General features: G+C 38.4%; 1 protein-coding gene and 1 pseudogene across 1 annotated transcript; one reads left to right on the forward strand and one right to left on the reverse strand.

The window, feature by feature from the left end:
- The first annotated feature begins 2,325 nt into the window (after nucleotides 1-2,325).
- On the forward strand, nucleotides 2,326-26,862 carry LOC127439779 (RING finger and transmembrane domain-containing protein 2-like; annotated as a pseudogene).
- On the reverse strand, nucleotides 21,426-24,312 carry LOC127438017 (uncharacterized). The gene is made up of 2 exons (XM_051693236.1): nucleotides 22,939-24,312; nucleotides 21,426-22,899 (listed from the first exon to the last, which is right to left on the reverse strand). Exons 1-2 carry the CDS (start codon nucleotides 23,419-23,421, stop codon nucleotides 22,765-22,767), a joined length of 618 nt encoding a protein of 205 aa, XP_051549196.1. The 5' UTR covers nucleotides 23,422-24,312; the 3' UTR covers nucleotides 21,426-22,764.
- Nucleotides 26,863-27,704: the final 842 nt, after the last annotated feature.

A 27,704-nucleotide genomic window follows, 5' to 3' on the forward strand; every position in this document is an offset into this window, starting at 1 on the left:
TATATTTTAGCCTCTTCAGAGTAGCTTTTGTCAAGATTATAGCTTTGCATTTCAAACATTATCAACCCTTTAATACATTCATCAGGTCTTTGGTGACCCGGGACCTCATTCCAACCCCTGGACCTCATCCATTTTTTGGAGTTATGCCCACACCTCTTTAGTATTTCTCAACCTGTCTCTTCTGAATTGTGTTAAAAAAAAAAAAAAAATTTATAACAGCTTAATTGGGTCATGAAAGACCCGTGATATGTAATAGTGTCGCTTTTTTTGCACTTCCATGAATCATGTTTTTATTAAGATATCATATCTGTACTATATACTATTTCAGGATATATATCTCCTTGTTTATTACAAGAAAAATGAGTAGTAAATGATTACTATATCACAATGATTTTCTGCGTGACAATGGTGAATTAGCATATGCATGTACCAGTATTTCATATGCGTGTACACATACTTATTGTGGTGCTGGTGATTCAGTGATTGCCTTAATTTACATTTGACATTGCTATTTGATGAAGAAGCAATGTGGAATAAACTATAGCAAGTTTAAAACATGATTTGGCTATTGAAATTTGGGTATACTGCTGAAATCATGTAAATTGTGTGTCTATTTAGACTCAAAAAGTGCCTGAGAAAATACATATGTGTAGCTTATGTGTAGCTCTATATGTCTGATAGCCAGTTGCGTCTCATGAATTTATAGTGTGGAAGTAATGAATCCTGTTCTATGTTTGTTGCAACTGGATTTGGGGATTTTCTACCATTCTTCTCTGCAGATCCTCTCAAGCTCTGTCAGGTTGGATGGGGACCATCAGTGGACAGCCATTTCAAGTCTCTCCAGAGATGTTCGATTGGGTTCAAGTCCGGGTTCTGGCTGGGCCACTCAAGGACATTCACAGAGTTGTCCCTAAGCCACCCTTGTGTTGCTTGGCTGTGTGCTTAGGATCATTGTCGTGTTGGATGGTGAACCTTCAGCCCAGACTGAGGTCCTGAGTGCTCTGGACCAGGTTTTCATTAAAGATATCTCTGTATTTTTCTGCGTTCAGCTTTCCTTCAACCCTCACCAGTCCCCCTGTCCCTGCCGCTGAAACACCCCCACAGCATGATGCTACCACCATGCTTCACCGTTGGGATGGTATTGCGCAGGCGATGAGAGGTGCCTGGTTTCCTCCAGACATGACGCTTGGAATTGAGGCCAAACAGTTCAATCTTCGTTTCATCAGACCAGAGAATATTATTTCTCACAGTCTGAGAGTCCTTTAAGTGCTTTTTTGCACTGAGGAGAGGCTTCTGTCTGGCCACTCTGCCATAAAGCCCAGATCGGTGGAGTGTTGCAGTGAAAGTTGTCCTGCACGTTTCTCCCATCTCCACACATGATCTCTGGAGCTCATGACTACTAGAGTGACCATCGGGTTCTTGTTACCTCTCTCACCAAGGCCCTTCTCCCCCGATTGCTCAGTTTGGCCGGGCGGCCAGCTCTAGGAAGAGTCCTGGTTGTTCCAAACTTCTTCCATTTAAGAATTATGCAGGACACTGTGCTCTTGCGAACCTTCAATGCAGCTGAAATTTGTTTGTAGCCTTCCCCAGATCTGTGCCTCGATACAATCCTGTCTCTGAGCTCTGCAGGCAGTTCCTTTGACCTCATGACTTGGTTTTTGCTCTGATATGCATTTTCAGCTGTGAGACCTTATATAGACAGGTGTGTGCCTTTCCAAATCATGTCCAATCAATTGAATTTGCCACAGGTGGAAAGGTGGCACATCTCATAGATGATCCAGAGAAATGGGATGCACCTGAGCTAAATTTCAAGTGTCATAACAAAGGGTCTCAATTTTGCAAAGTTATCAAAAAGCTGGTTTTTGCTTTGTCATTATGGGGTATGGAGTGTCGACTGATGTGAAAAAATAATAATTTAAAGCATTTTAGCGTAAGGCTGCAACATTACAAAATGTGAAAAAAATGAAGGGGTCTGAATACTTTCTGAATGCACTGTATATGCTGGCCACTACTTTGCTGCTTTTCCTTTACTATTCAGTCATCAATTTAAAAATTAAATAAATTAATAATATTATTTTTGTCAAGAATTTGTACATGGACACAATTTATTTTAGTTTACAAGTAATATATTACAAAAATGTAAGATCATGAGAAACATTAATTTAGTTAGTTTCCAAATAATTTCACTGGTAATGTTGCAGTATGCTGTGAGCAATTTCACAAAGGGGGTTTCAGGAAGCATGCATTGAACAAGGGCAGGGATAAAAGTGTTTCTTATTTGCATCTGACATCCTGCTTTTCCACTCTTTTGGAGCTCCTGGGGAAAAAGCAGGTGCAATGCAGAGATGCCACAGCAGCAACACAGAGGGCATGCCACCTGAAAGGTTTGACTTAACTCTTATTGTCATAGGCATATATGATTAGATTCACAGTACTGATTTTATTCTCACCCGACTTGAATCTGGTCGCCAGTGTATGTTGTGTTTTGGATGCTGGTGTGCTGTTGTCCCCTGCTGGCTTTCTAAACTTCACCACCCACGCTGTGCTGGTCCTCTAGCTAGACCAGCACCAAACTAGTGTAAACTAGCCAAGACCATGCGGGTCTTTTCAGCTGGGCAGGAGTTCTTAAAGTGAATCTTGATTTGGGATTGGGCCTGGAGTTTGGGAATTTCTCAGCACTAACAAACACTGTTTGTTTATGCAGGAATAGAAGTCAAACTCTCGGATCAGAGAGCAGTCTTGATGAAGGAGGGCTGTTTGATGTCTGAAGCCAGACTCCCCTACATACCCACAGCAGCTCTTCTCTGGTCTGGTGGGGGTCTCTGCTGGGAATGTGTCCTCAGCTCCCTTCCAGGCTGCAGGGCTTGTTCTGGGTTCTCCCCCGGACGTCTTCATCCAGATGGCGTCCTCGTCAAGGGATGAAGGCTCTCACCGGATGAAGAGCCAGCCTTACCTTTCTCGCCCTCCTCAGCACCATCATCATCATCGTTACCACCATCATCATCACTCGGGCCAGCATCGCTCCTCTCTCCTGCACGCGGCCACTTCAGCTGAGAGACACTGGAGCAGAGGTGATGGAGGTTAGAACTTCTGTGTGTCCAAAATGCATGACAACTTGACTAATTATAATCATTACTCTCAGAAGGACTGTCCCTGAAATGTTCATAATATAATAATTTTCTCTGCTTTTTAGTAGCGTAACCACAGAATATCTCAGACAGTGATGGATATTGCACGGAAAAATGGCAAGAAGTTAAAATTGCAAACTATTGCATTTTATGATAATAGTTACTTATCATAGTGAAACATTTATTGTAAAGCCTGTAAGGTTTCATATGGTTGTTGTGATGTTGTCCTCTTAGGCGATGTTGCCTCTACACCAGCTCCTGCTCTTTCTGAGCTCAAAGCTGTGGTCACATGGCTGCAGATATGATTCCCATTTATCCTCATTATTCTCACTAAAGTCTGCTTTCAGCACAAGCTCGGTAGGCTCCAGCGCTCAACAACATAGATTATGAGCTGCCTTTATTATAAAATAAAATATGCAGCCTGAGCAGTCAAAATCACAGCTGTTGTCACTGAAATTTTGCTTGTTTTGTGGTGTATACATGTTGTGATATGCACTGTAATGACACAAACCATTGCAAAAGGTTGTTTTTAATATGATGGCACAAAGATCATTATAATATTGAACTTGATTACAACAGTACAGTGTCCTTTCAGCAGATGATTCAAATGCAACATGAAGAAAAATGATTCTCTCTGCATTTCACAGGAATTGCTTTTTGCATCGGAATGATCAGCACTTTTGCCTTTGCTAATTCAACTTTGAAGTGTCATGTTGCACTGTGGGTAAGATTTGCAAAATCACACAGCATCGTTGATTTATATTTTATTATGGGACTTTTTGCCACTTTTATTGATTGAGACAGTAGAGAAGGACAGGTGATTACAGGGAGAGCATGTGGTATGGAACTGGGACTAGACTCAGGCCCTATTCAAACTCTCAAATGAGTACCAGTGGCGGACTGGCCATAACTATTGGGCCAGTTTCTATGTAAAATCCTGGGCCGAATTTTCTTCCCAGTCCGCCACTGATGAGTACCAATGTGCACTAACCGCTACACCATAGCTCTGACTCATTGTTTACGTTGCACTAATATGGTTTTAGAAAGTTATCTTTGCAACACCTGTGTTTGTTTCATTGTGCATGTGTGTATTTTTCAGGAGGAGAGGTCCGTGTTTACTACCCTCTGGATTATGATCTTTCTAGCAGGCAACATTGTGTATCTGTACTATACTTTCAGTGCAGAAGAACTACACAACAGGAACATTGACATTCATTAGTAACTATGATTACATGCATCAAACAGTCATTCTTTTTATGCTATCTTGTTTGTTCCTCTTAGGGTCATTTACTTTTCAGGGTTATTCATTTGAACATTTTTCTAATTTCAGAATTTCAGAACTTATGCCATTTTGTCATTTTGCAGAGTGATCTACCATTTTCTGTTTGCGTATATCAGCATTTGTGAGTATTTAGTTTCCCATCCTTTTTCATTATTAATTTTAGAACCAACTTTTACATTTTGTTTTACGTTTCTTTTGTTATTTTTTCCTAATATATCGTAAATAAATGTTTTAAAATTATGTTATAAAATTATATATTAAATAAATATTATAATAAGATTATTTTTACCCCGTCAGCCTTATTTTGGAAAAGCCAAACATCAACCGCTTTGATTTTTGACTACTACAGTAAAAATGTCATATATGACATATGTTGTGTTAAAATGGTGAATCTCATGAAAACATATTTCACCCACAAAATCGAATATTCCGGGTTCAATACAAGTTAAGCTCAATCGACAGCATTTGTGGCATAATATTGATTACCACAAAAATTTATTTAGACTTGCCCCACCTTTTATTTAAAAAAAGCAGAAATCTGGGTTACAGTGAGGCACTTACAATGGAAGTGAATGGGGGCCAATTTTTTAACGTTAAAATACTCACTTTTTCAACAGTATAGCCACAAGATATAAACAGTATGCGTGTACACATGATTTTAGTGTGATAAAATCACTTACTAACCTTTTCTGTGTAAAGTTATGCCCAATTTTCCAGCTTCATTACCATGATAATGTAATGTCATCAAACCCTAAAATTACTGTAAAAATGCTTATTTAAACAACTTTACAGCTCAAATAATACATGAGTTTTAACAGAAGAATTAATGTAAGTGCATTTATAAAATTCAACCAACCAAAATGCAGCAATTTATACCCACTATCTAATTTGCATAACACACGGTCCATAGAGTGTCATTAGATTGCCAATCCCTCAAAATAATCTAGTCAAACAAACCAAAAGACATTGTATACAAAACTTTATTCATATTCATATTATGCTGATGTGTTTCATGGATGTGATAGTGGTTTGGTGAATGTAAAAAAGCAGAACAGGTGCAAAAAAGCAAGCATTTATGTGGAACATATTGTTGTTGTCTTGGTAAATGTCCAAAGGGAATGTTTGATTCTTCTGTATGTTTCTGATCTATCTGTATCGACTCACATGCGGTCTTCACATTTTAGGGTTCTAGTGTAATGAGATACTATGAGCTTGGAGGAAATCCCTGGTAACTCCAGTCAATTCCAAGGCACCAGTTCAAACTGGGTTTAACTGGCAATTAAAACCTAATAAGGAGAAAAAACAAAATAGTGTGCCATGTCACCCGGCCTGCTTGGAAGGCAGCGTGTGAGCTCACTGGCCCACTGGGGCTAGGATGAGGTCATCTCTCAGTGGAACACATACACATGCACACATGCACACACGCTTACACAATCACACATTCACTGGAGTCAGAGTGTTGCTTCAGCTTAGTCTATTAGAACAGAAGCCACTTTGTAAACACAACACTCTGTCCAATATCGGGCTGAATCAAATACAGGAGCCAAGGCATCATACGTATCTGTTTGAATCAAATACACACACTTTGCCTTTAAACCTGCAAGGCTTACACACGGTTTATCTTCCTCAGAAGTTTTCTTCCAGGAACCTACTGTGGTTCCTCCCCACGTACACTTCCAGCTATTAGCTTCAACCCCTAATTATTTCCATACCCAACCCTTTAGACCAAACACACACACACAAACACACACACTTTCCACCTCTTGTATCATGCCCAGGTGGCACTCTTACAGGCAATGATGTCATGGTCAGTGTGTCAGGCTTTCCGCTGACTTTCCATGCCCAGAATCTCCACATCTACAAAGACACAACACATACACTTGCATACATACATGTCAGTATAACAGCACACCCATACTGTATAAAGATTGGAAATTCAAGGAGCCATAGAGTCAATACTGTAGCTCTGTTCCAAAGTGAGCAGCTACCTTGCTGTCTAATGCCTACTTGGGGGCCATTCAGAACAAATGCATTCTTGCGCCAAAAAAGTGAGATGCAGTGCAATGAATGTAACAGAACGCAGGTGTCTGAGATGTGTTCGAAGTTCTTTTTAACTTGACACGGTGTCTAAAACGCACTGCTCCTGCATGAGACAAGGATAAATCGACGACAAGCGGCGCAACAATTAAAGACATCTGTCTAGCGCATGTTTAAAGGAAAACAACTGAAAAACAACGCAGATGGATGCAAATAAATGTTTCTGGTGTGCAACTCCATAGGCAGCATCTTAATTGAAACCCTTTAAGTGACTTTATAGGCAGCAAATATGTGTGCCACAAAAATGCTGTATGTGTAGCACACAGGATGTATGACTCACATCTCGCAGAGTTTGACGTTAGCTTGTTGCTAAGCTAACAATGCACAATATGCTAATATGCATGAAAATACATGGCACACACAAAAATTTGGTAAAATTGTGTTTTTTAAATTAGATTAAACTAAAATGTATACTTTTTTAATAATGAATGAAATCTAAGTACATTTTTAATGTCATTTCTTTTGACTTGTCCACCATTTCGTAGGAGCATGTTCTGAAAGCCAAAGTATACTCCAGTTTTTTGCAGGCCGCTACATGTCGTCGTCTGCAAATGTGCCTGCTGTTGACTGTGCTAAAAAGTATCACAGAGCAGTCCTAGTGTGTATGTGTTTAATATGTCCATGTCAGCTTGCAATCATAAGTATAGCATAAATACTAAAGTAGTCAAAATATTTTTATATAGATAGATAGATAGATAGATAGATAGATAGATATACAACATATATTTGAAAGGCTAGAGCGCTAAACCATTCACGAAACATAACGTCATGCAGAAAAGCGAAGTATGCCCTAGCCTTGAGATTGTCAGAATAAGAGAAATAAGGTACTGAAGCCCTCCTGGGAAATTCCTTCCTTCAAGCTCGGAAAGTCGCAATTATGATCTGATGTGCGTTAAAGTGTTTTTGTTTGAAAAAAATGGTGCAATGGACACGTTGGGCAAATTCTTTTCTCTTTTTAAACATAGGGACAAAGACCAGAAGCTTTTTTAGTGCCAGAGGGATGGGATCATTACATAACAAGGGCTGGAAACGAACCTGCGTTTTCCATATGAGCACCATAGCTCAATAAATGTGGAGCATATGTGGTAACTGCTAAGCCACAGTTTTGTGTTGTCAACAAAAAACAGCTTTGATCAGATATTGCCTTTAGCTAAATTAAATACCGTCTCCCACCTCATAGACCTCTCATGTAGGATAATTTTTTCTTGATTGTTATTTTGAAGTCAGGGACACAGCTGTTAAGACTAAGAGGAAATACACCCTCCCCCATGACGCAGCTGGCCTAACTTTTCAGTAGCTGGATGGATTCCAGCTCAAGTTTGTCTAATCACTAAGTGTGAGCGAGTACAGGATTGCAGGGAGTCAGGGACTCTGGCTAAGATGAATTGCTTGCGTACGGAGGTTACAGATCTCTGTCAGTTAGCTTGCAAGCTCCCCAACAGGGTGATTAATCGCTGTCAGGTGGAGTCCAACAAGTCATTATGCATCCTGCTCCGTGACTCGAGTCAGGCAGTCAACACTTGATGTGGGTGATTACAACTTGAGACATTCATTTGGAGTTTCACAACATCGTTGTGAGCGATAACTGACTCAGATAAAGGCAGTCCTTTGTAAATAGTAATAATAATAATAATAACAATAGTAATAAACTTTATTTATTGATACAAATAGTAGGTCCAAGTGCTTTGCAAATTAAAGCTACACTATGTAACTTTTGGCCCTCTTGCATTTAAAAAATAAAACTGCATGTGTCTTGCGGAAGAGCATTGTTTTGGTTTGTCATGCTTCGGCTCTGCTCCTCGGCGCGGATGAATGTGGTTCAAGGAACCGGTGTACACTTGATACAGGACATCTTATCAGAGTGAAGTGACAAATAAATAACGAAAGAAAGGAAAATATATCCAAAAACATGTCATCTGAGCAGGTAAATGCCATATCTTATACTGTTGTTTTGACTTATTAGAAATAAATAAATAAATGAGGTTACAAAAGTTAGGCAATGTTCATTAACATTAGTCACAATGATTGCTAATCTGATAAGGTCAAACGTTGTAAAGTTTTTATAACTGCAGGCCAAATTCTGGCCAAATAGACCACGATAGTAACTAATTTATAGATTGTCATTGTTACCAACCAGTGGTCAACATCATTTCAAGACTCACATGTCCTTGGCAAGCCTAGGACGAAAGGTTTTATTTATATAAATTATTGCCGTTTTAAAGAAAAATGCACACGTGTGCTAGCAAGTGAAAAGTTACAAAAGTTATGATTTCTTATATATTTTTTTCTTTTCTTTTTTGGGGTGACCTAGGCATTTCTTTGTGAGATTCTCCTTCAGAACTTTGTTGATTATAATAGAAACATTCTAGTTGCGTTGTGTTGCTTGATCTCAGTGTAGTCATGGTTTATAGCAGAGAGCTGCACGATGTATCTTAGCATGAAATCTGCAAGTGTTGCCCTTTGACACTGAAATCAGAGTTTTGCAGCCACCTGCTACTTTAGTAATGTTATGATTAGGTTTTGGGTAGGACGAGCTTGTTACATTTTAGTAGGGTAGCAGGTGTACTGTGTTTCTGCCAGTTTTGTCTACTGTGCAGTGAAATTGCCATGAATGTGCTGAGCATTGGACTGAAGCCATATTTTAGCAGAAGAACCCCCCTTCCCCTCCCCATGTCACAGTCTCTTTAAAGCTTGAGGGTAAGGTGTTCACAGTTAATGAACGAACAGATGAGATGCGACTGGGATCTTGTTCAAATTCGGCTTGAGGACGGATATGTAGTTTGTTTCAGTTTTGTCATCTCATCTTTGCCTGAGTGTATGTCTTTTAAAAAATACATTATTAAAGGGTTGGCATCACTGTTGAAAAACTTACATAGTGAAATGAATGCACATTTTGACTTTTAGATGCTTTTTTACATCATTTTATAGACATTTATTGTGCTTGTTCTGTTATTGTGCACTCAGATATGTTAAATGAACAAAATAAAATGATATTCAAAAATACATTCACACAAAACAACTTGAATATACATGTTTTCAATTTCTAAATAAAAGTCATTTTGATATTCTTCTGGGGATTAAAGTCAAATATGTCTACATTTGTGTAACCGTCTGGAGACAGGGAAAAAAAGTCTCATTAAAAACTGAAATTCCTGAAAAAAGAATTTTGGCTTACGTAGTAGAAATAATGTATTATTATTTCCAAATAAATAAATAAATAAAATAAAGCAGGGAAACAATTTTGTTTTAAAATTGTAATCATTTAGAATACTTTTGTCCATCAAATCGAAGTCAGGTGATATAACCAATATACAGCAAGCCATTTTGTTGTCATGTGACAAGAAAAACGACAAAACAGAGAAGACTTTTTTAAACCCTCATGATTGTAAGTAAAAAAATAAATAAATAAATAAATTACATTTTTTCATATGTAAAACAAAAAGCACATTTTGTTCAGGTCAAATGAATGAACTTAATATATGTGGTTTACACTGGATTTGTTACAGATTTCTCTCTTTTTTTCCATCCCGGACAACTTTCTATTTCAACAACCCTTATACCACAAACCTTATTGACATGATGGGTGTTTCAAATTAAGGAAATATGTAGTTGTAACGTGTGATGGAATGTTAGGAAGGAAGTCACGAGAGCTGGATCTAGGTGCGGCGAAACAGTATTTAACGAAATAAACAAAGTACAGAATAATGGGGTAAACACAGTAACAAAGAAAACATCCACGACGGTAAAACACAGAAACAAAGGAAACATTCACGATGGGCGCTGGTCTTACACAGGAGGTCAAAACACATAACAACTTACAAGGACTGGACAGAAATTATGGCACTATATACACAAAGACTAATAAGTTAATGAAACACAGGTGAGGACAATCAAGGACAGCTGGCAGTGATGAGGGCAGGGAATTATGGGAAGTGTAATCCGGGAGGAACAGATGACAGGGGAGAAACACAAGGCAAACAACAGTGAATCATGACAGTAGTATCAAATTATTAATTTTTAAAAAACAAAAAGACTCTCCACATTTTTTAACACTCTAACAAACTTTGTACAATCTTTAACAACTCTGAACATAATTTTACCCTAAGGACTTATTGTGTACCTTTAAATGTACATTTATATGTTTTGTTCCTCTGGGAAAAAAATTATAAAGTTATTTTTTGACTCCTTAAAGGGATAGTTCACCCAAAAATGTACTCACCCTCCTGGCATCCCAGATGTGTATGACTGTTTCTTCAGCAGAACACAAATGAAGATTTTTAGAAGAATTTTTCAGCTCTGTAGGTCCTCGGAATGCAAGTGAATTAAACATTTTGAAGCTCCAAAATCCACATAAAGGGAGCATAAGAGTTATCCATATGACTCCAGTGGTTAAATCCATAACTTCCAAAGCAATATGACAGGTGTGGGTGAGAAACAGATCACTATTTAAATCATTTTTTGTCAGAAATTGTCCTCCCTGCCCAGTAGGGGGCGATATGCATGAAGAATGTGAATCATCAAAAACAGAAGATGAGAAAGTGAAGGTGAAAGTACTTAAATATTGATCTGTTTCTCACCCACACCTATCATACCGCGCTGCTGAATATATGGATTTAATCACCAGAGTTGTCTGGAGTACTTTTATATTGCCCTATTGTGTATTTTGGAGCTTCAAATTTTTGGCACCCATTCACTTACATTATATGGAACTACAAAGCTGAAATATTTTTCTAATAATCTTCATTTGTGTTCAGCAGATGAAAGAAAGTCATACACATCTGGGATGGCATGAGGGTGAGTTAATGATGAGATAATTTTCATTTTTGGCTGAACAAACCCTTTAAGAATACAAATATGTAACCCAAACATGGGTACCACTCCTGTGATGGCTTTGTACCTTTAATGGGTACCTTTTTTATTTTCTAAAAGTGTAGTGGCAGAAAATGGCCATTGTCACACTGCAAAGTTGTCACAAAGGCTTTGTCTCATCGAGCTCTCTTGTTCCCTACGTTGTGAATCATTATATTGTGAACATGAATTCGGACACTAGAAAGAGTGTTGATTCATGAAACACTGGGACACTGACAATTTGGTTACCTATGACATTACATAGTTGGGGAATAAAACGTAGCTAGTATTTATCAAGGGCATTAATATGTAACATGCCATTGTGCATCTTCGTTGTCGATATTAAACAGTACATTGCTGTTATGAATGAGAACATGCAGAAATGAATATATAAAAAAAAAGAGAATCTTTTTAAGGATAGAAAATAAGGCTTTGACTTGAAATTCATATATCCGGTTGTCCTCCAGTGACTTGAGAGACTATAGAAGACATGACGACATTTCTGGTAAGTAAATATTGTGAGCAGCCATTGCTCACTTGTTTTTACTGTGCATTCTGGGAATTTTAGGGAGCAAATGTTTCAGTGCACTGGAATAGTTTTAAGAATGGGACTGCTTAGGAATGTGCGACTACCTGGCTAGTGCACTGACTACTGAACTAGGAAGTTGAATGAAACTCATCCTCAGTAAATGGTTTTGAGTCAAAAGTCCAAATGTAATTTTCTAATTTTCCCTAGCTGTGCTTCTGTATGTTGGCTTCAAACTAGTTCAAAACTGTCTTTTAGAATTTTTCATTTTGTGAATTCTATCGTCCAAACTAAAATTCCAGTATCATCATTTTTTTGTGTCATCTGTTGGGTAAACAAGTGAACATCGTACAACCACCTTTGGATTTGACGTCTAGCATCATTTGTTTGCCGATGTTGCATGTTTTTATATTTTCTTGTCTAATGCAATGACATTCGCACATTTTTAAGTGTGGCTTAAGTGTCCAAATACTTTTTGAGGCCACTGTATATTTATAAAATTCTTATATATATATATATATATATATATATATATATATATATATATATATATATATATATATATATATATAAAGTTTCTTTTTTTTTTTTTTCATACTTTTTTATTGTCTCATCTTAGGGGCATCCAAAAAAAAAAAAAAAAAAAATTTAACTCATCGCATTTTTGATTCAGGTTAACTTGAATAAAAAACATTCTGTGTCTCACACCACCGTTATCAAAAACAGTTAGAGAAAAGCCATAAAGAAACTCTCATATGATTTTTTTTTTTTTTTTTTTTTTTGATAGATGTAATCTCTTTCAATCTTTTGAAACCTTTGTGGATCATGTCTGCTATCTGCCCTGCTCTGCCACTTCAGTTTTCTAGTAGACTACCTTTCCAACAAAGAAGTGCCGATCTCTGATGGTCGTATCCCAAGGCTTTCATATTCCAAGGAATAGATTTAATTGGTTGGGCCAGAGGCCCTGAACCTAGATCAATGCCTAACTCTGAGAGGTTTGGGCTCAGATCTATATCTGTGTGTGACTTTAAAGGGGAAGTTTTATCTGCTGATAGAGGAGCTGAGTCAACTCTTCAGAGCTTTGGTTCCCATCCAGCTATGGTACAAGTACAACATGGTTGAAGATCCATCCAGCAGCTACTTCCTGGTGGCAACACTGATTATCATCTACAGTCTGTGCAAGGTAGTTTATCTGATTTCTGTCTTATTTGAAACTGATGCTGAGGTTATTGCCTTTCATGTCTTTTTGATTTATTACATGGTTTGGAATGTTATTTCCATTTCATTTAGAGCATAAGAAACATAATGTAATCTAGGGAGTCGCATGGCGCCATGCGAGGTTCGGAAGTGTGAATGGCGAGCTCTGCGCACTTTGTTAATTTTAATACTTTTTGTGCCATAAACCGGTGAGATTCGATACACCCTGTTTTGTCGTGGGGGCTCTCGTAGGCATACATGGACTGTTTGAGTTAAGAAGGATGGACGCCGGTTGGCACTGTCGTGCACGGGGTTAATACGCACGTTTTTCTTTTTTCTGTTTTATTTTTTTTCGGGGTTTGATTGTTGCACTAATGTTGGAATGTGGTCGTTATAATTTTATTTTTGACACACAATCTATTTTTTCTAATATGTCAAAATGTCAAATGTTAATATGAGTGGATTGTCTCTCTCCACATGTAATGTGAATGGGTTGGGGCACCCCATAAAAAGAAGGAAGGTTATTTATTTTCTTAAATGTAAGAAATATGATATAGTGTTTCTTCAAAAACGCATCTTTCCCTGTAGGAAGCTGAAAAATTTGGGAAGATATGGGGTGGACATGTTTTCTTCAGTGCTGGCTCAAATAAGAGCAGGGGAGTCATTACATTGATAAATAAGCATCTACAATTCAAATGTCTCAAACAGAGTAAAGATAAATTAGGAAGAGTCATTATTGTTTTAGCAGGAATTCAGGGGCAATGGTTGATTTTGGCTAATATTTACGCACCTAACGCTGATGATCAGGGCTTTTTTATAGATCTTGAAGGGATGTTGCAAGCTGCTGGCACCCCTCATGATATAATATTGGGAGGAGACTTTAATCTTTTGATGGACTCAGTCCTTGATCATAGTGAAGCAAAAGTGTGTAAGCCCCCTAGGGCAATAGTGACACTTCACAGGATGTGTAAAAATCTTGGTCTTACAGATATTTGTAGACTTTTGAACCCATCTGGTAGGGACTATACATTTTTTTTCATCAGTCCATAAGAATGATTCTAGAATAGATTTTTTATATATATATATATATATCTAAGTCCCTCATTTCATCTGTTGTTGATTGCTCAATTGGAAATATCTTAGTCTCAGATCACGCCCTGGTGAGTCTAGATGTATTGCCACATATGGAGAAAAACAAATCATATAGTTGGCACTTTAATGTATCCCTTTTGCAAAATCCTGAATTTCAACAAACGTTAAAGGCCAAAATCAATGTTTATATGGCGACCATCTGGTCCTCAGTATCCTCTGTGGGCGTGGCTTGGGAGGCACTTAAGGCGTTTCTTAGGGGTCGGATCATACAGTATGCCTCATTAATCAAGAAATCCAAAGCACGAGAACTCGTGGAGTTGGAAGGGAATATTAAAAGTGCCGAGGCAGAGCTGAAGCACCGAATGTCGGCTGATGGCCTCAGAGATTTGATCCGATTGAAATATAGATATAACACTATTTTGTCGCGGAAGGTGGAGTTTTGGCTATTCAGGGTAAGACAGTCATACTTTGAGTCGGGGACAAACAGGAGAACTTCTGGCCAAATATATAAAGCAGAGAGAGTCTTTTTCTACCATTCTCTCAGTAAAATCTGCTGGTGATGAAATTTTACCTTGACCATTGATATTAATAATGCTTTTAAGGAATTCTATCTTGATCTCTATAGTTCCACGTCTTCGTCTACTGATGAAGATATTAGAAACTTTGTGGAACCATTAGAACTCTCTAAACTGACGACGGAGCAAAAAAATTCTCTTGATTCTGAGATAACATTGGAGGAGCTTGGCGAGGTAATTAAGGCCTTGCCTATAGGCAAGGCTCCGGGGCCAGACGGTTTTGCCGCTGAATTTTTTAGATCTTATGCTAAAGAACTGGCTCCACTTTTGCTAGAAGTTTTATGGAATCATTAAAGAATGGAAAGCTTCTGCCAACCATGACACAAGCCCGGATCAGTCTGATTCTTAAAAAGGACAAAGATCCAAGCGAGTGTAAGAGTTACTGTCCAATTTCCCTGATCCAGCTAGACATTAAAATATTGTAAAACATTTTGGCTAACCGATTAAGTAAAGTTCTGACATCTCTTACACATATAGATCGGGGGGGTTTATTCAGGGCCGCAGCTCTTCTGATAACATTAGGCATTTGGTCAGTGGCAAATGATCAGACTCTGGTTGCTGCCATCTCACTTGACACCGAAAAGGCGTTTGATATTGAAGAATGGGATTATCTTTTTACAATTTTGGAAATATATGGGTTCGGGAATACTTTTATTGGATGGATTAAGTTACTTTATAGACACCCGGCAGCGGCGGTACAAAGAAATGGATTAATTTCAGATTATTTTACTCTGGATAGGGGCACCCGTCAGGGTTGACCTCTTTCCCAATTATTGTTCTGTCTTGCCCTGGAACCATTAGCAACCGCGATTAGAAAGGAGGACGATTTTCCAGGGGTGATGACGGGAGGTATGGCGCATAAGCTTTTGCTTTATGTAGATGTTATATTATTATTTGTCTCCGACTCTACTAGATCTATGCCTTGCCTCCACAGTATTATTCATTCCTTTTCTAAATTCTCAGGATACAGAGTTAATTGGTCTAATCTGAAGCTTTGGCTCTGACAGCATACTGCCCGGTAACGGCTTTTCAGCCGGGCGCCTTTCAGTGGCCCAAACAGGGCATTACGTATTTGGGTATTTTATTCTCAGCAAATTTGTGTGATTTAGTCAGAGTTAATTTAGACCCTAATAAAAAGGTTTTCGAGTGATGTGGACAGGTGGGCTTCACTACATTTATCTATTACTGGGAAGGTTAATGTTATAAAAATGAATTGTATTCCAAAATTCAACTACCTACTACAGTCTCTCCCCATTGTAGTTCCCCTCTTTTATTTTAAACAATTTGATAGTATAGCTAAATCCTTTATCTGGAATGATAAATGTCCTCGGATGCGTTTTAATAAGTTACACAGGCCAATTGACAAAGGTGGGTTAGTTCTCCCCATGATTTTGTTTTACTATTATGCTTTTGGTCTCAGACATTTGCCACATTGGTCGCTTCCACCTGAGAGAGCCCCTCCCTGGCTCTTTATTGAACAGGAGGTCCTTGCCCCTATCTTGCCATTGTAAAGACTTTCTACCAAGCTGCCCAGAGAAGTAAAGACACATCCTGTTATCTCACACATGCATTTAATGTGGACAAAAGTTTCCTGCATGTTCAATTCGGACATTTACCTGAACGTTGCCGCAAGTATTTGGTTAAACCCTAAATTGTGCATTAACAAGTTCCCTTTCTGCTGGACAGAATGGGTTGAGAAGGGAGTTGCTACACTGGGTGACCTGTATGAAAATGGAGCATTGAGATCCTTTGAAAATATTATACAGCGGTTTGGGATTCCCAGATCTCAATTCTGCGCCATCTACTTTGTACCACCTTTGGGTGTAGTATGCAGCCCCCTAAAGCGGCAGACACTCTTAAGATGGTGCTTGCTGCTTTTGGAAAGGGTCATGAGGCTTCAGCGTACTATTCCTGGCTAATTCAGAGTCTAGGGGACAGGGTTTTAACATCTCTTAAGAAGTTATGGGAGAGAGACTTGAATTTAGTACTGGAGGATGAAGAATGGGGTATGATTTTTAAAAATGTAAATAAATATACTGTAAATAAAAAGTGGTGCCACTATATTAATATTTTATCATATATAATTTTATATAATATTTACAGTACACAGCATAAATGAGTACACCCTCACTGAAACCTAACAAATTCAGCTCTTTCTCTTTACAAATAAGACATATTTGGTGTTCATCTAGAATGTCATGTTTAAGCAACTCTGGTTTATCAGATACTAATGAAAAATGTCAATACTAAACAAGAAAAAAAGAACTTCCTTATCAAAATGATAAAAGGCCATGTTGCAAAAATGAGTACACCCTCCTGAAAGTTATAATATAGCACTTAATAAAATGTTTTCTGATGCTAGTTGAGGGACATTGATCAATAGATTATTCTTTTGGACCTCACACTCAAATAGACATACAGTTGGTTAAAGTGTAAATGTTTTAATTATCCCATTGAATCACTCTCAGACTCAATGCTGACCACAAATGGACCACATGGGAGAGAATTGTCAAGTAAAGATTTAATTGCACAAAAAGCGACAATGGTACAAGAGTATTAGCAAATCACTGTTACTGAGTCAAAACACACTAGCAAAAGTGACACAGAAATTCAAAAAGGATGGACTTGTGACAAGATTCCTGAAATGTTCAGACGGTCGCTGTAAGCTTTTACCTCATGAAGAGCGATTTTTGTAAAGAATTGGCAAGTACACGCCTCAGAGTTGGCAAACGCTGTGGGAAGCCATACTGGTGTGACTGTTTCATCTCACACAGTAAGACACAGTCTGCAAAGAAGTGGAATGCATAGTGTCACCCATGCATGAAGGCACTGCTGAACCCAAAGCATAAAAAAAGCTTGTTTATCCTTTGCTAAGGCCCATACTGATAAAGTGATGGACCCACAGTGATGTACAGTGGTGGTAAAATTTTTATATTGGGATTTATGAGTGCTGAAGGTATGGAGGATGAATTCACAGATGTTCAGCAAAATCTTAAAAGAGAAGATAAGGAGAGGGCAACATTTAATTTGTTAAAGTTTTATAGGAATATTTAATATTTTACAGAGTGTATGGTCTCAGAAAAATTAACGAAAAACAAATGTCCTCTAAAGTAGGGGTTGTCAAGCTTTTTAATCCCAAAGACCACCAAATAAGATGATCCCCTTGCGAGGGACCCCCTTCCTAAAATATACAGGCAGCTATATATGTTTTATGTAAGACCTATTTATACTGTTTGAGAAAACTAGTATGTGAGATTTGATAAAGACAGCATGGTGTTTATTAAATAATTAGCTTTTATATTGCCATTGTACTAAAGAAATTATAAAAAATATTATCTGGAAAAATATTTACATTGTATTCATTTTACAGCGTATATATTTTTTAGTGATGTTACAAGTATAAGCTTAAAGAATTTTTTTTAAATTATAATCTTTAGAATGCAGAACAGTGGTGATGTCATATTTGGTAAATGTCTAGCTTTTTAATTTACTTAAGTTTTTTTTCTCCCCAACCTCATGAAATACAGTACAATAATTAAAAAAATGTGTTTTATGAGAGTTAGATTAATTTCAGGGTTAGATCGTGTGTGTGTGTGTGTGTGTGTGTGCCATTAAATTTTTCATTGTTATTTTGTCCTATTTCAGTCATTTGATCTGTGTGGAAGAATATCTGACATTAGAAAAGCCTTTGTCATTCTGTGCAGCACACAGGTGAGTGTAGTCATGTCATGTAAGCAGCGCTTTAAATTAACATTTTTAAAGATACTGTCACTATGTCTTGTTCTGTGTTGGCACCATTGTGTTGTACACTGACTGTCATGGTTTTGTAAACATGAGCAATTGCGCATCAAGGCAGTGGTTAACCATCTTGACACCATGTGTACATGTGTTTCACAGAGTTATGGTACGAGAGCCAGTGCTCAGCAGTGCAGTGAGGGAGAGGATGTGTGCGCAATCTGCCAGGCGGAGTTTAGAGAGCCAGCTCTGTCAGGTGAGAGACCTTTCAACTAATAAATCATACAGGAAGATGCAAAGCACCCACCGACCCTCTTAGCCCCAAACCACATAAAATAACCCATAAAATAGACATCATTCATTGATAAAAGATGACTGTTTTAAGGAAGCTTTTTTGGCTGTGATTACATTCATGATGAACAGTGTAACGTCTGTGTAAGATCAGTGATGGCTAATTACACTTTGTTTAAAAAAAAACCCTTTTAGCCTTTTGACATTTGCATATAAATTACTGACCTGGCCTCCGCGTTTACATTTATATGGCTGCTAAATTGCAGATGGTCTTTATCACTATCAAAAGGATGCTAAAACAGGTCTCCTCTGAAGTGTCTCCATCAAGCTTCAAACACATTCCACAGAAAGGGGGGTGACCCCCCCCGTGCCAGGCACCAGAGCAGTTGTCTGTCTCCAGTAATTCCAATACACGTCACACACACACCTAAAGACATTTTCTCTATTTAGGCCATAGTAAGCAGTTATAAATGTATCTGCTATATGCATGTGTTGTATGTATATTCCCCTATTATATTAACTTAGTTAAAACCCTTTACTTGTATTAGTTAGACGTTAAATGCCTATATTCAAGTGTATGAGTGTATCTCTGCTTTAATATCGTCTGGAGGTTACCTTCTTGGTATCAAAATGATCTTCTCTTTATTTCTCACACAATAATGTACACCATGTGATCGTGAAATACATCGAACAATTCTTACTATGTTTTGAATTAAAAGCTGCACTAGCGGTCCAGATCAGCAATAAAATGCGAATGGGCCATAAACGGAGACAAAGGATGTCTCTCCCGCTCAAAATGCATGCCTCTGATTGGCCACTCCACCCACAAAATGGGTGCGGCAATGAACTATTAAAACTCCAGAGCACAGACTAATCATCGCTCAAAACTCTTCTTCTTGAGACCAACACACTCCAAAACTCTCCTCTTGAGTTTAACCTTCTGGCAGTGTTTACCTTCAAGTAACTTTGTGGATTTCCTGTGGACTTCTTCAACTCACTCCTAAAGAAATCGTCGAGAACCTCGTCTACCGCATCAAGACTCTTATTCAGCAACAAACCAATGCAAGTAACCATTTACAACTGATTAGATGCGCGTTTAAGTTTGAACCCCTTTTAAGGTGAATTGTGCCTCTGATGATTCTCATTTAGGTTGTGGTTAATTGATGTGAAATACTGCCTTCTTTGCTCTCTTTCTCTCTTCATTCTATATATGTATGTTTTGCTTAGTTTGTTTGTATGTTAGTTATAGTTTCATTTATTAAATCCCTTATATTCACAATTGATTGTCTCTGTGTTCCGCTCACAATTCAAAGTCACTGAATGTTGCTCCTTGCTACATGCTAAACTACTGCTAGCACTGTATAAGTAGGAAGGCTATCGTTCCTTGGCCAGGAAAGTAATCTTCCTAGAATTGATAAATAATTATATTGTCTGCTCGGTGGACGGACAGATCAAGTAATTGTAATATCGACTCTGCTACAGTTAATTCTAAGATCTAATCTAAATATTTATTATTAATTATAACCAGTTATAATTAATTATAAATAATTCCCTTTTTAAGCTAATTTGCTACAACAGTCATGTTGAACTTGAATAAGTAAGTAGTCATTTAGCAAACACTTTAATCTAATCCATTAAAGGGCATGAATGTGATCAATTCATGGATCAGACATTTGTTGCCCAAATCTTTACCCTCATCTTCTTCAAACCTCATCATCTTTAAAGGTTAGTTAACCAAAATTATTTACTCACACTCACATCATTCCAAAACTGTATGACTACTTTATTTCTTCTGTAGAACAGAAACTAGGATTTTTTTAAGAATATACTGCCCGGGGGCCTGGGTAGCTCAGCGAGTATTGACGCTGACTACCACCCCTGGAGTCGCGAGTTCGAATCCAGGGTATGCTGAGTGACTCCAGCCAGGTCTCCTATGCAACCAAATTGGCCCGGTTCCTAGGGAGGGTAGAATCACATGGGGTAACCTACTTGTTTTCGCGATTAGTGGTTCTCGCTCTCAATGGGGCTCATGGTGAGTTGTGCGTGGATCATGGAGAGTAGCATGAGGCTCCACATGCGGATTCTCCATGGTGTCATGCACAACAAGCCACGTGATAAGATGCATGGATTGACGGTCTCAGAAGAGGAGGCAACTAAGACTTGTCCTCCGCCACCCGGATTGAGGTGAGTAACTGCGCCAGCATGAGGACCTACTAAGTAGTGGGAATTGGGCATTCCGAATTGGGAGAAAAAGGGGATAAATAAGAAATAAATAAATGTAATCATGATTAATTGCATAATTTTTCATAGTTAACTGCGATAAATTGAATAATTGTTCATAGTTAATCGTGATTAATCTAATAATTTTTCATAGTTAATTGTGATTAAATGCATAATTTTTCATAGTTAATTGCGATTAATCGCATAATTTTTCATAGTTAATCGTGATTAATTGCAGATTTTGACAGTGCTTAAATTTTACTCTATATACTTTTCCTGACAAAATGCATGTATTTCTTTTTTAGAAAAAAAAAAAAAAAAAGCTTTATTAACATAACATTTTTCAAACAAAGCTTTCCACAGTATAAAGATAGAAATTATTAAACGTTTAATTAAACATTTCCCAAAGTTTAAGTGGGAGATTGAAAAGTTGAAAGAACTATTCCCATAGCTCCCCATTAAATCTCTTAAACTCTAATCCTCCACAATTTTAATCAGCCACCAGACTGTAGCGATCCGCACTGCATTCATGATTAATGAATGAACAGGGCGTTAATGCCACCGGCAAGCAGACTACATCTCATTCTGCTTTTTTGTGACTTGACATACCTAAATTGCACCTTACAGAGGCTGCAAAGTACTTGATTTCTGTCCCATCTGAGCTTGTTTTATACATCAAATAGCGTTGCGGCCCCTTCTCCATCACGTGATCATTGACAGTTAATCGCTGTTGTGTGTGTTTGTGGTGTGCGCGTCAGTGTAATGACCCCAGGCGGACACATCACAAAGGTTCCGCCATACTCCAACCAGTGTTTAGAACTCACATGGAGCTGAATAAAATGACAGAACCTAATGCTTTCTCGCAAGCTCTAACGTGGGTGTCTTGGAGAGGAAGAGGAACAGAGGAGACGCAGGAGTAGATTCCTTTTAATCTTTTAATTATAAACGTTGGAGTGGAACAATCGCTGGAGTGGAAACAAACACTGGAGTGGAAAACAAACTATAAGGCTAACAGGCTAACAGGCTAACAATACAAAAACGTGACACTTCACAACATAGCACTTCATAACGAAACACTTCAAGGACTGACCATGACTTAACAAAACTAGAGGGTATTTATACACTGAGAAACTAATGAGGGAATAGAAGTCAGGTGCAGATGATGAAGAACTGATAGAAGTGATTAGGGCAGTGAATCCTGGGAAATGGAGTCCGGGGGGAAAACTTCAAAATAAGAGTCCTTGAAGAAGAATGAGGGAGACTCCTGGCGCCCAAGAACAAATGATGAGGGCAGGGAGACGCAGAAGATGAAGGATCCAAAGATGATGATCAGGAGGCCTAGGGGGCGGCTTCAGGGCTGAGAATGGACCTGGAGGCCTGGGGAGGCGGCTGCAGGGCTGGGAATGGATCTGGAGGCCTGGGAGGCGGCCACAGGGCAGGGACTGGGTCAGGAGGCCTGGGAGGCAGCCACAGGGCTAGGAATGGGTCAGGAGGTGGAACTGCTGGAGGGGGAGGCTCTGGGGAAGTGGGCGGGGCTGCGGAAGAGTCCGAGGGTGGAGCCTTGGAAGGCGGGGCCATGAGAGGCTCCAGGGACAGAGCCATGGAAGGCGGAGCCGTGGGAGGCTCGAGGGACAGAGCCATGGAAGGCGGAGTCATGGGAGCTGGGCCCAGGGAAGGCGGAGCCATGGGAGGCTCGGGGCTGAGAGCCGTGGAAGGCTCAGGGCTGAGAGCCGTGGAAGGCTTGGAGCTGAGAGCCGTGGAATAGAGTACAGGTCAAGACTGGGGATCAACCTCCGTGGTCGTGAGCATGGGCAGAGACTGGGGAACGACCTCCATGGTCATGAGCACTGACAGGGACTGGGGAACGACCTCCATGGTCATGAGCACTGGCAGAGACTGGGGAACGACCTCCGTGGTCGTGGACATGGGCAGAGACTGGGGAACGACCTCTATGGTCATGAGCATGGGCAGAGACTGGGGAAGAGTCTTTTTCCTTCTCCTCCTCTTTCGGCCAGCAGAGAGTGTGGTTATGGGGTCGGTCGAGGCTACAGGCACTGGGATGATCGAGGCTACAGGCACTGGCTCTGGGACAGTCGAGGCTACAGGCACTGGCTCTTTAACTGTGGCAGGCTTGGGCACTGGCTCGTTAACCGTGGCAGGCATGGGCACTGACTGGTTAACCGTGGCAGGCATGGGCACTGGCTCATTAACCGTGGTCGCTACCATTAACTGCAGTAGGGCATCGACCACTGGAAACTGAAGAGGATGAGCCCCCCTCCCCCAAAACAAATATTTTGGGAAATTAAATGGAGAGGAGTTACCTTGGGGATAGGGGACATGGAAGGTGCGGAGACAGCGGCCGTGGAAGGAGTGGAGACAGGGGCCGTGGAAGGTTGGAGGATGTTGTGTGAGGAGATTCAAAGTCCTCATCCTCCAAACCCACAGTGAATGATGAGCCACAAAGTTGCAGAGCCACCTTCACGTAGTCGGAGATCGTCCAGTGAGGTCCCCACAGAGGCATCAGCTCCTTCAATGCACTACTCAGGCCAGCCCTGAAGAAACTCACCAGAGCGTGGTCATCATAGTGCACCAAATTAGCGAGATGGAGAAACTCACGTAAGTGATCCTCAATTGGACGGCCTCCTTGTTCTAGGAGGAGGATTGCTACTGCAGGTGGTAGATCCATTAGGTTGGGCTCGATGCTCGTGAGGGTCTAGTGGACGAGTGGAAGAGCAGGATTATAGGGATCACTGGAGTAGAAGATGATGTCTGGAAGAGCAGGTAAGATTATCTGTATTTTTGTTAGGTCAGTCCTTCTGTAACGTGGGTGTCTTGGAGAGGAAGAGGAATAGAGGAGACGCAGGAGTAGATTCCTTTTAATCTTTTAATTATAAACGTTGGAGTGGAACAATCGCTGGAGTGGAAACAAACACTGGAGTGGAAAACAGCTATAAGCTAAAAGGCTAACAATACAAAAATGTGACAGCAAGCATTAACTTTGACAGCTCTACTTTCAATATATGTAAGTCACCAGGATATTCTACATAAAATCCCGTTTTGTGTTCCACAGAAGAAAGAAAGTAATACAGGTTTGAAACAACATGAGGGCGAGTAAATTATTTTTTAAATTAATTTTCATCTTTTAGTATTTTCACACCCGTCCTATTGTACTTCAATGTTTTCTTTCCAAAGCATGTGTTCTGTGAGGAGTGCTTGTGCCTGTGGTTCGACCGTGAACAAACATGTCCTCAACAACTGTGCAATTTATTCACTTTCACACAAATCATGACTACAAAATCTGATTATATCTTTATAAACACTTATTTTTCCCTCTGTTACTCATACACTGCTACGTTATGATATCGAAGCACTTTTATTGTAATGCATTATTTGAAAAATGATACATTTTATACATGTATTACAGACCAACCTACATTTACAGACTTATTCCAATGTGATAGCTTCTGCGGTTATTCACCTCATAGAGTGTTGGACTTTGGACTCGGATGATTGCGGTTTGAGACCTGACCAGCCAAACACGCAAGCTGACACGTGAGAAATAAGTGGCACGAAATGACGTGGTTGCTTCAGAAATTGTGCTTTTCATTTCTCATTTTGTTTTTGGACACTATTGGTTAGGTTTGGGTGTTGGTTAAGGGTAAGGATGTCTGTTTTTTGTCTACCTCATTTGATTTTTGATCACTATTGGTTAGGTTAAGTTTAAAGTTTTAGGTTAGGGAGGTACGTTTTACTCATTAAAACCTCCATCTAATATTTACCTTAAAAATCTCGTCTGATTACGACACCATTTCACTCACTTTTTCCTCACACCCCCCCCCCCCCCATTTCCCGTGTAATAAGGCACATAATTTTGTTTTGTAAAAATGTTGCCACAGTCCCCTAATGTTCATGAGATCTTCAGCCTGATCTTATTGTGGTTACCGTAAGGCACTTACAATGTAACATGTTAACATGTATAATGTTTATGCATTGTGGCCGTTCTTGTAAAACCATGTGTATTTTAATATTTATGGACTGGCCCCATTCACTTCCATTGTAAGTGCATACTGTTCACAATTGCCAGTTAACATGGCAACTTTACGCATTAACATAGAAATCAACTGATGTGCGGTCACAGATGCGTGTGTATCTGCTTACAACGACTTCAAATGTGGCTAATCAGAATTTAGAGTTGGAACTATCCATTTTATAATCACTCCTAAAAGACTTCACAGTTTATCTAGGTATATATTTAAAGCTTTTTTTATTTTTATTTCGGTAAGTGACAAAATTCACAATATCAAAATAGCAGAGGTAAAACCTGTTTAAAACACATGGTAGTAATGTAAACTATAAAAGATTGTAGCTTATGTAAACATCAGTAGCATGCCCTTTTTTTCACATTTCGCATGAAATCCCATTCATGAAAAAAATTCTGTTAACACTGACACAAACAATCAAGCCAAAAGCCCTTGATAAAAAGTTCTAAAAAACGATTTGTCTTAATTTGTAAACATCAAAAACACCTCAAATATTTTTACAGTATAAATATGCATTCCATAGAGAATAGTACAATATTAAGAATATCTCATAAAAACAACAAACAAACAAAATCACAGCTCAGATATTGAATGGCATAGTCACATACAGTACAGTAGCTTATAACTAAATGTTACAGTGCATTATGCTGAGGAGAGGATTTGGTAACAGTGTTTTTGGTAGTTCTCCTCAGAAGATTGACCCTTTAAAAGGATGATTCACCCAAAAATGAAAATTCTGTCATTATTTATTCACCCTCATGTTGTTCCAAACAGGTACGAGTTTCTTTCTTTCATGGAACACAAAAGGAAATGTTTCACTTTCATTGTATGGACAAAAGATTAATGAAAGTGAATGGTGACTGAGGCTGTTAGTCCATAACATTCTGCTTAACGTCTTCTTTTGTGTTCCATGGAAGACAGAAAGTTAAACAGGTTTGGAACAACATGAAGGTGAATAAATCATGATAGAACTATCCCTTTAATCCTATTTTAACAATTTACTATTTTTAACTTTTGCATATCCAAAAAAAAAAAAAAAAAAAAAAACACCCCTTTACTAACATTGGCAAAAAACAACAAGAAAAACTCTAAGGTCATCAAAGTTGAGACAAGGCTCCTATTGCCATAGTGGTAAAAAAAAAAAAAAAAAAAAAAAGTTTCCTACAATGCCAAGGGACAATGACATCAGATTTGTATTTATTTTCTTTTTTTCCCCAGGTGACACCACTGGGTTTGATTACACTGACCTTCTACACTGAGAGTTCTACCAAACAAACGTGTACCACATGACATCGGCTTGTAGAGCTTCAGTGATCAAAAAGACTATGGGATGGAGAATAGGTCATCAAAAGTTATCAAAGTGATCAGCACGCTTGTAATGTACAGCACAGATGTTTGTGTTTGCATGTTTCCATTACAACACTACTGCAACAGTTGTGATTTACATTGATGAGAAACATTGACCCACTGTTTGCATGGCAAGTTTCTACGTAGTGCAGAGACTTCCGGCACCTTCTTCTCTCCGCTAAAGCTCGAGCAGATCATCCTAGGAGAATCTGAAGATTCATCTAATGGAGGAGAAAAATGGGAATTAAGTAGACACTCAGCTGTCAAATATCATTGCACATCTGTCAAATCTTGATAGTGGCATATTTGTACATATACATACAAACACTTTTTATACTTAATATTTATAAGTAAAAATCAACTGCTGTAGGCCCTACTTAAGGGAGAGGCATAAATGATAATTTTGGAAGAATGAAAAAATACGACTTTACACAATATTCTGCAACTTAAACTACAAAAAAAAAAAAAAAAAAAAAAAACTAAAGCCAACAGGTATATCATAATTATATACACCTTCAGCTCTTACTGTACATTGGTTGAATTCTTTCAAATGCCATTTTCTTTTAGTTTTACTAATATACATGTAATATTCCATGAATCGCAATAGGTAGAGACCTTTATTTTTATCTTAAATGATATGGCTGGTAATTGTCAGAATGGTTGTTGATTTTTTTTTTTATTTAGCATTTTATGGGTTATCTTATTTCAAGCCAAATCTTTTTGATCACATTAAAACAAAAGTGACATTTTGGACTAAATACTACTTTTGATGTATTATGAAATATTGTGCATATTTAATAAATGTATACCTAATTTGCATATTTAAATGTCATTTTATCTGTTTTTTTCGAAACAGTGAGAAAAATGTTTCATGCACAAAGTTTTTTATTAAATACATTTTTGACAAAAACGGCTGACAATTTTTTTGATCACAACAAAACAAAAGTTGGGACCACTTTTAATATAATATGAAAAATATTTCATAAGATGAAATCTAATTTTAATATTTTTTTTAGTTTAAATGGGTACAAGTCATGGGTTTAAAAGTCATGGTAGCTACACATTTTTGGTTTATTTTTATGTGTATTTAATATAGCAAAGTTTCTTTTAAAAAAAAAAAAAAAAAAAAAAAAAGAGGAAAGGAACCCCGATTCTCCTGTAGGATCTTCCCTTCTACACATTATTTAATTTTTATTAAATTCAGTATTTAATTATACTTCCATGATAGCCGATATGTTTTCCATTGACTCTGTAATGTAAAGTTTGAGCTAGGATTCCACTGCACACATGAAAATAAAGTCTAATGTTAATACACTCACCGTTCAT

The sequence above is a fragment of the Myxocyprinus asiaticus genome, chromosome 4 (assembly GCF_019703515.2).
Source record: "Myxocyprinus asiaticus isolate MX2 ecotype Aquarium Trade chromosome 4, UBuf_Myxa_2, whole genome shotgun sequence".
Taxonomy (NCBI): domain Eukaryota; kingdom Metazoa; phylum Chordata; class Actinopteri; order Cypriniformes; family Catostomidae; genus Myxocyprinus; species Myxocyprinus asiaticus.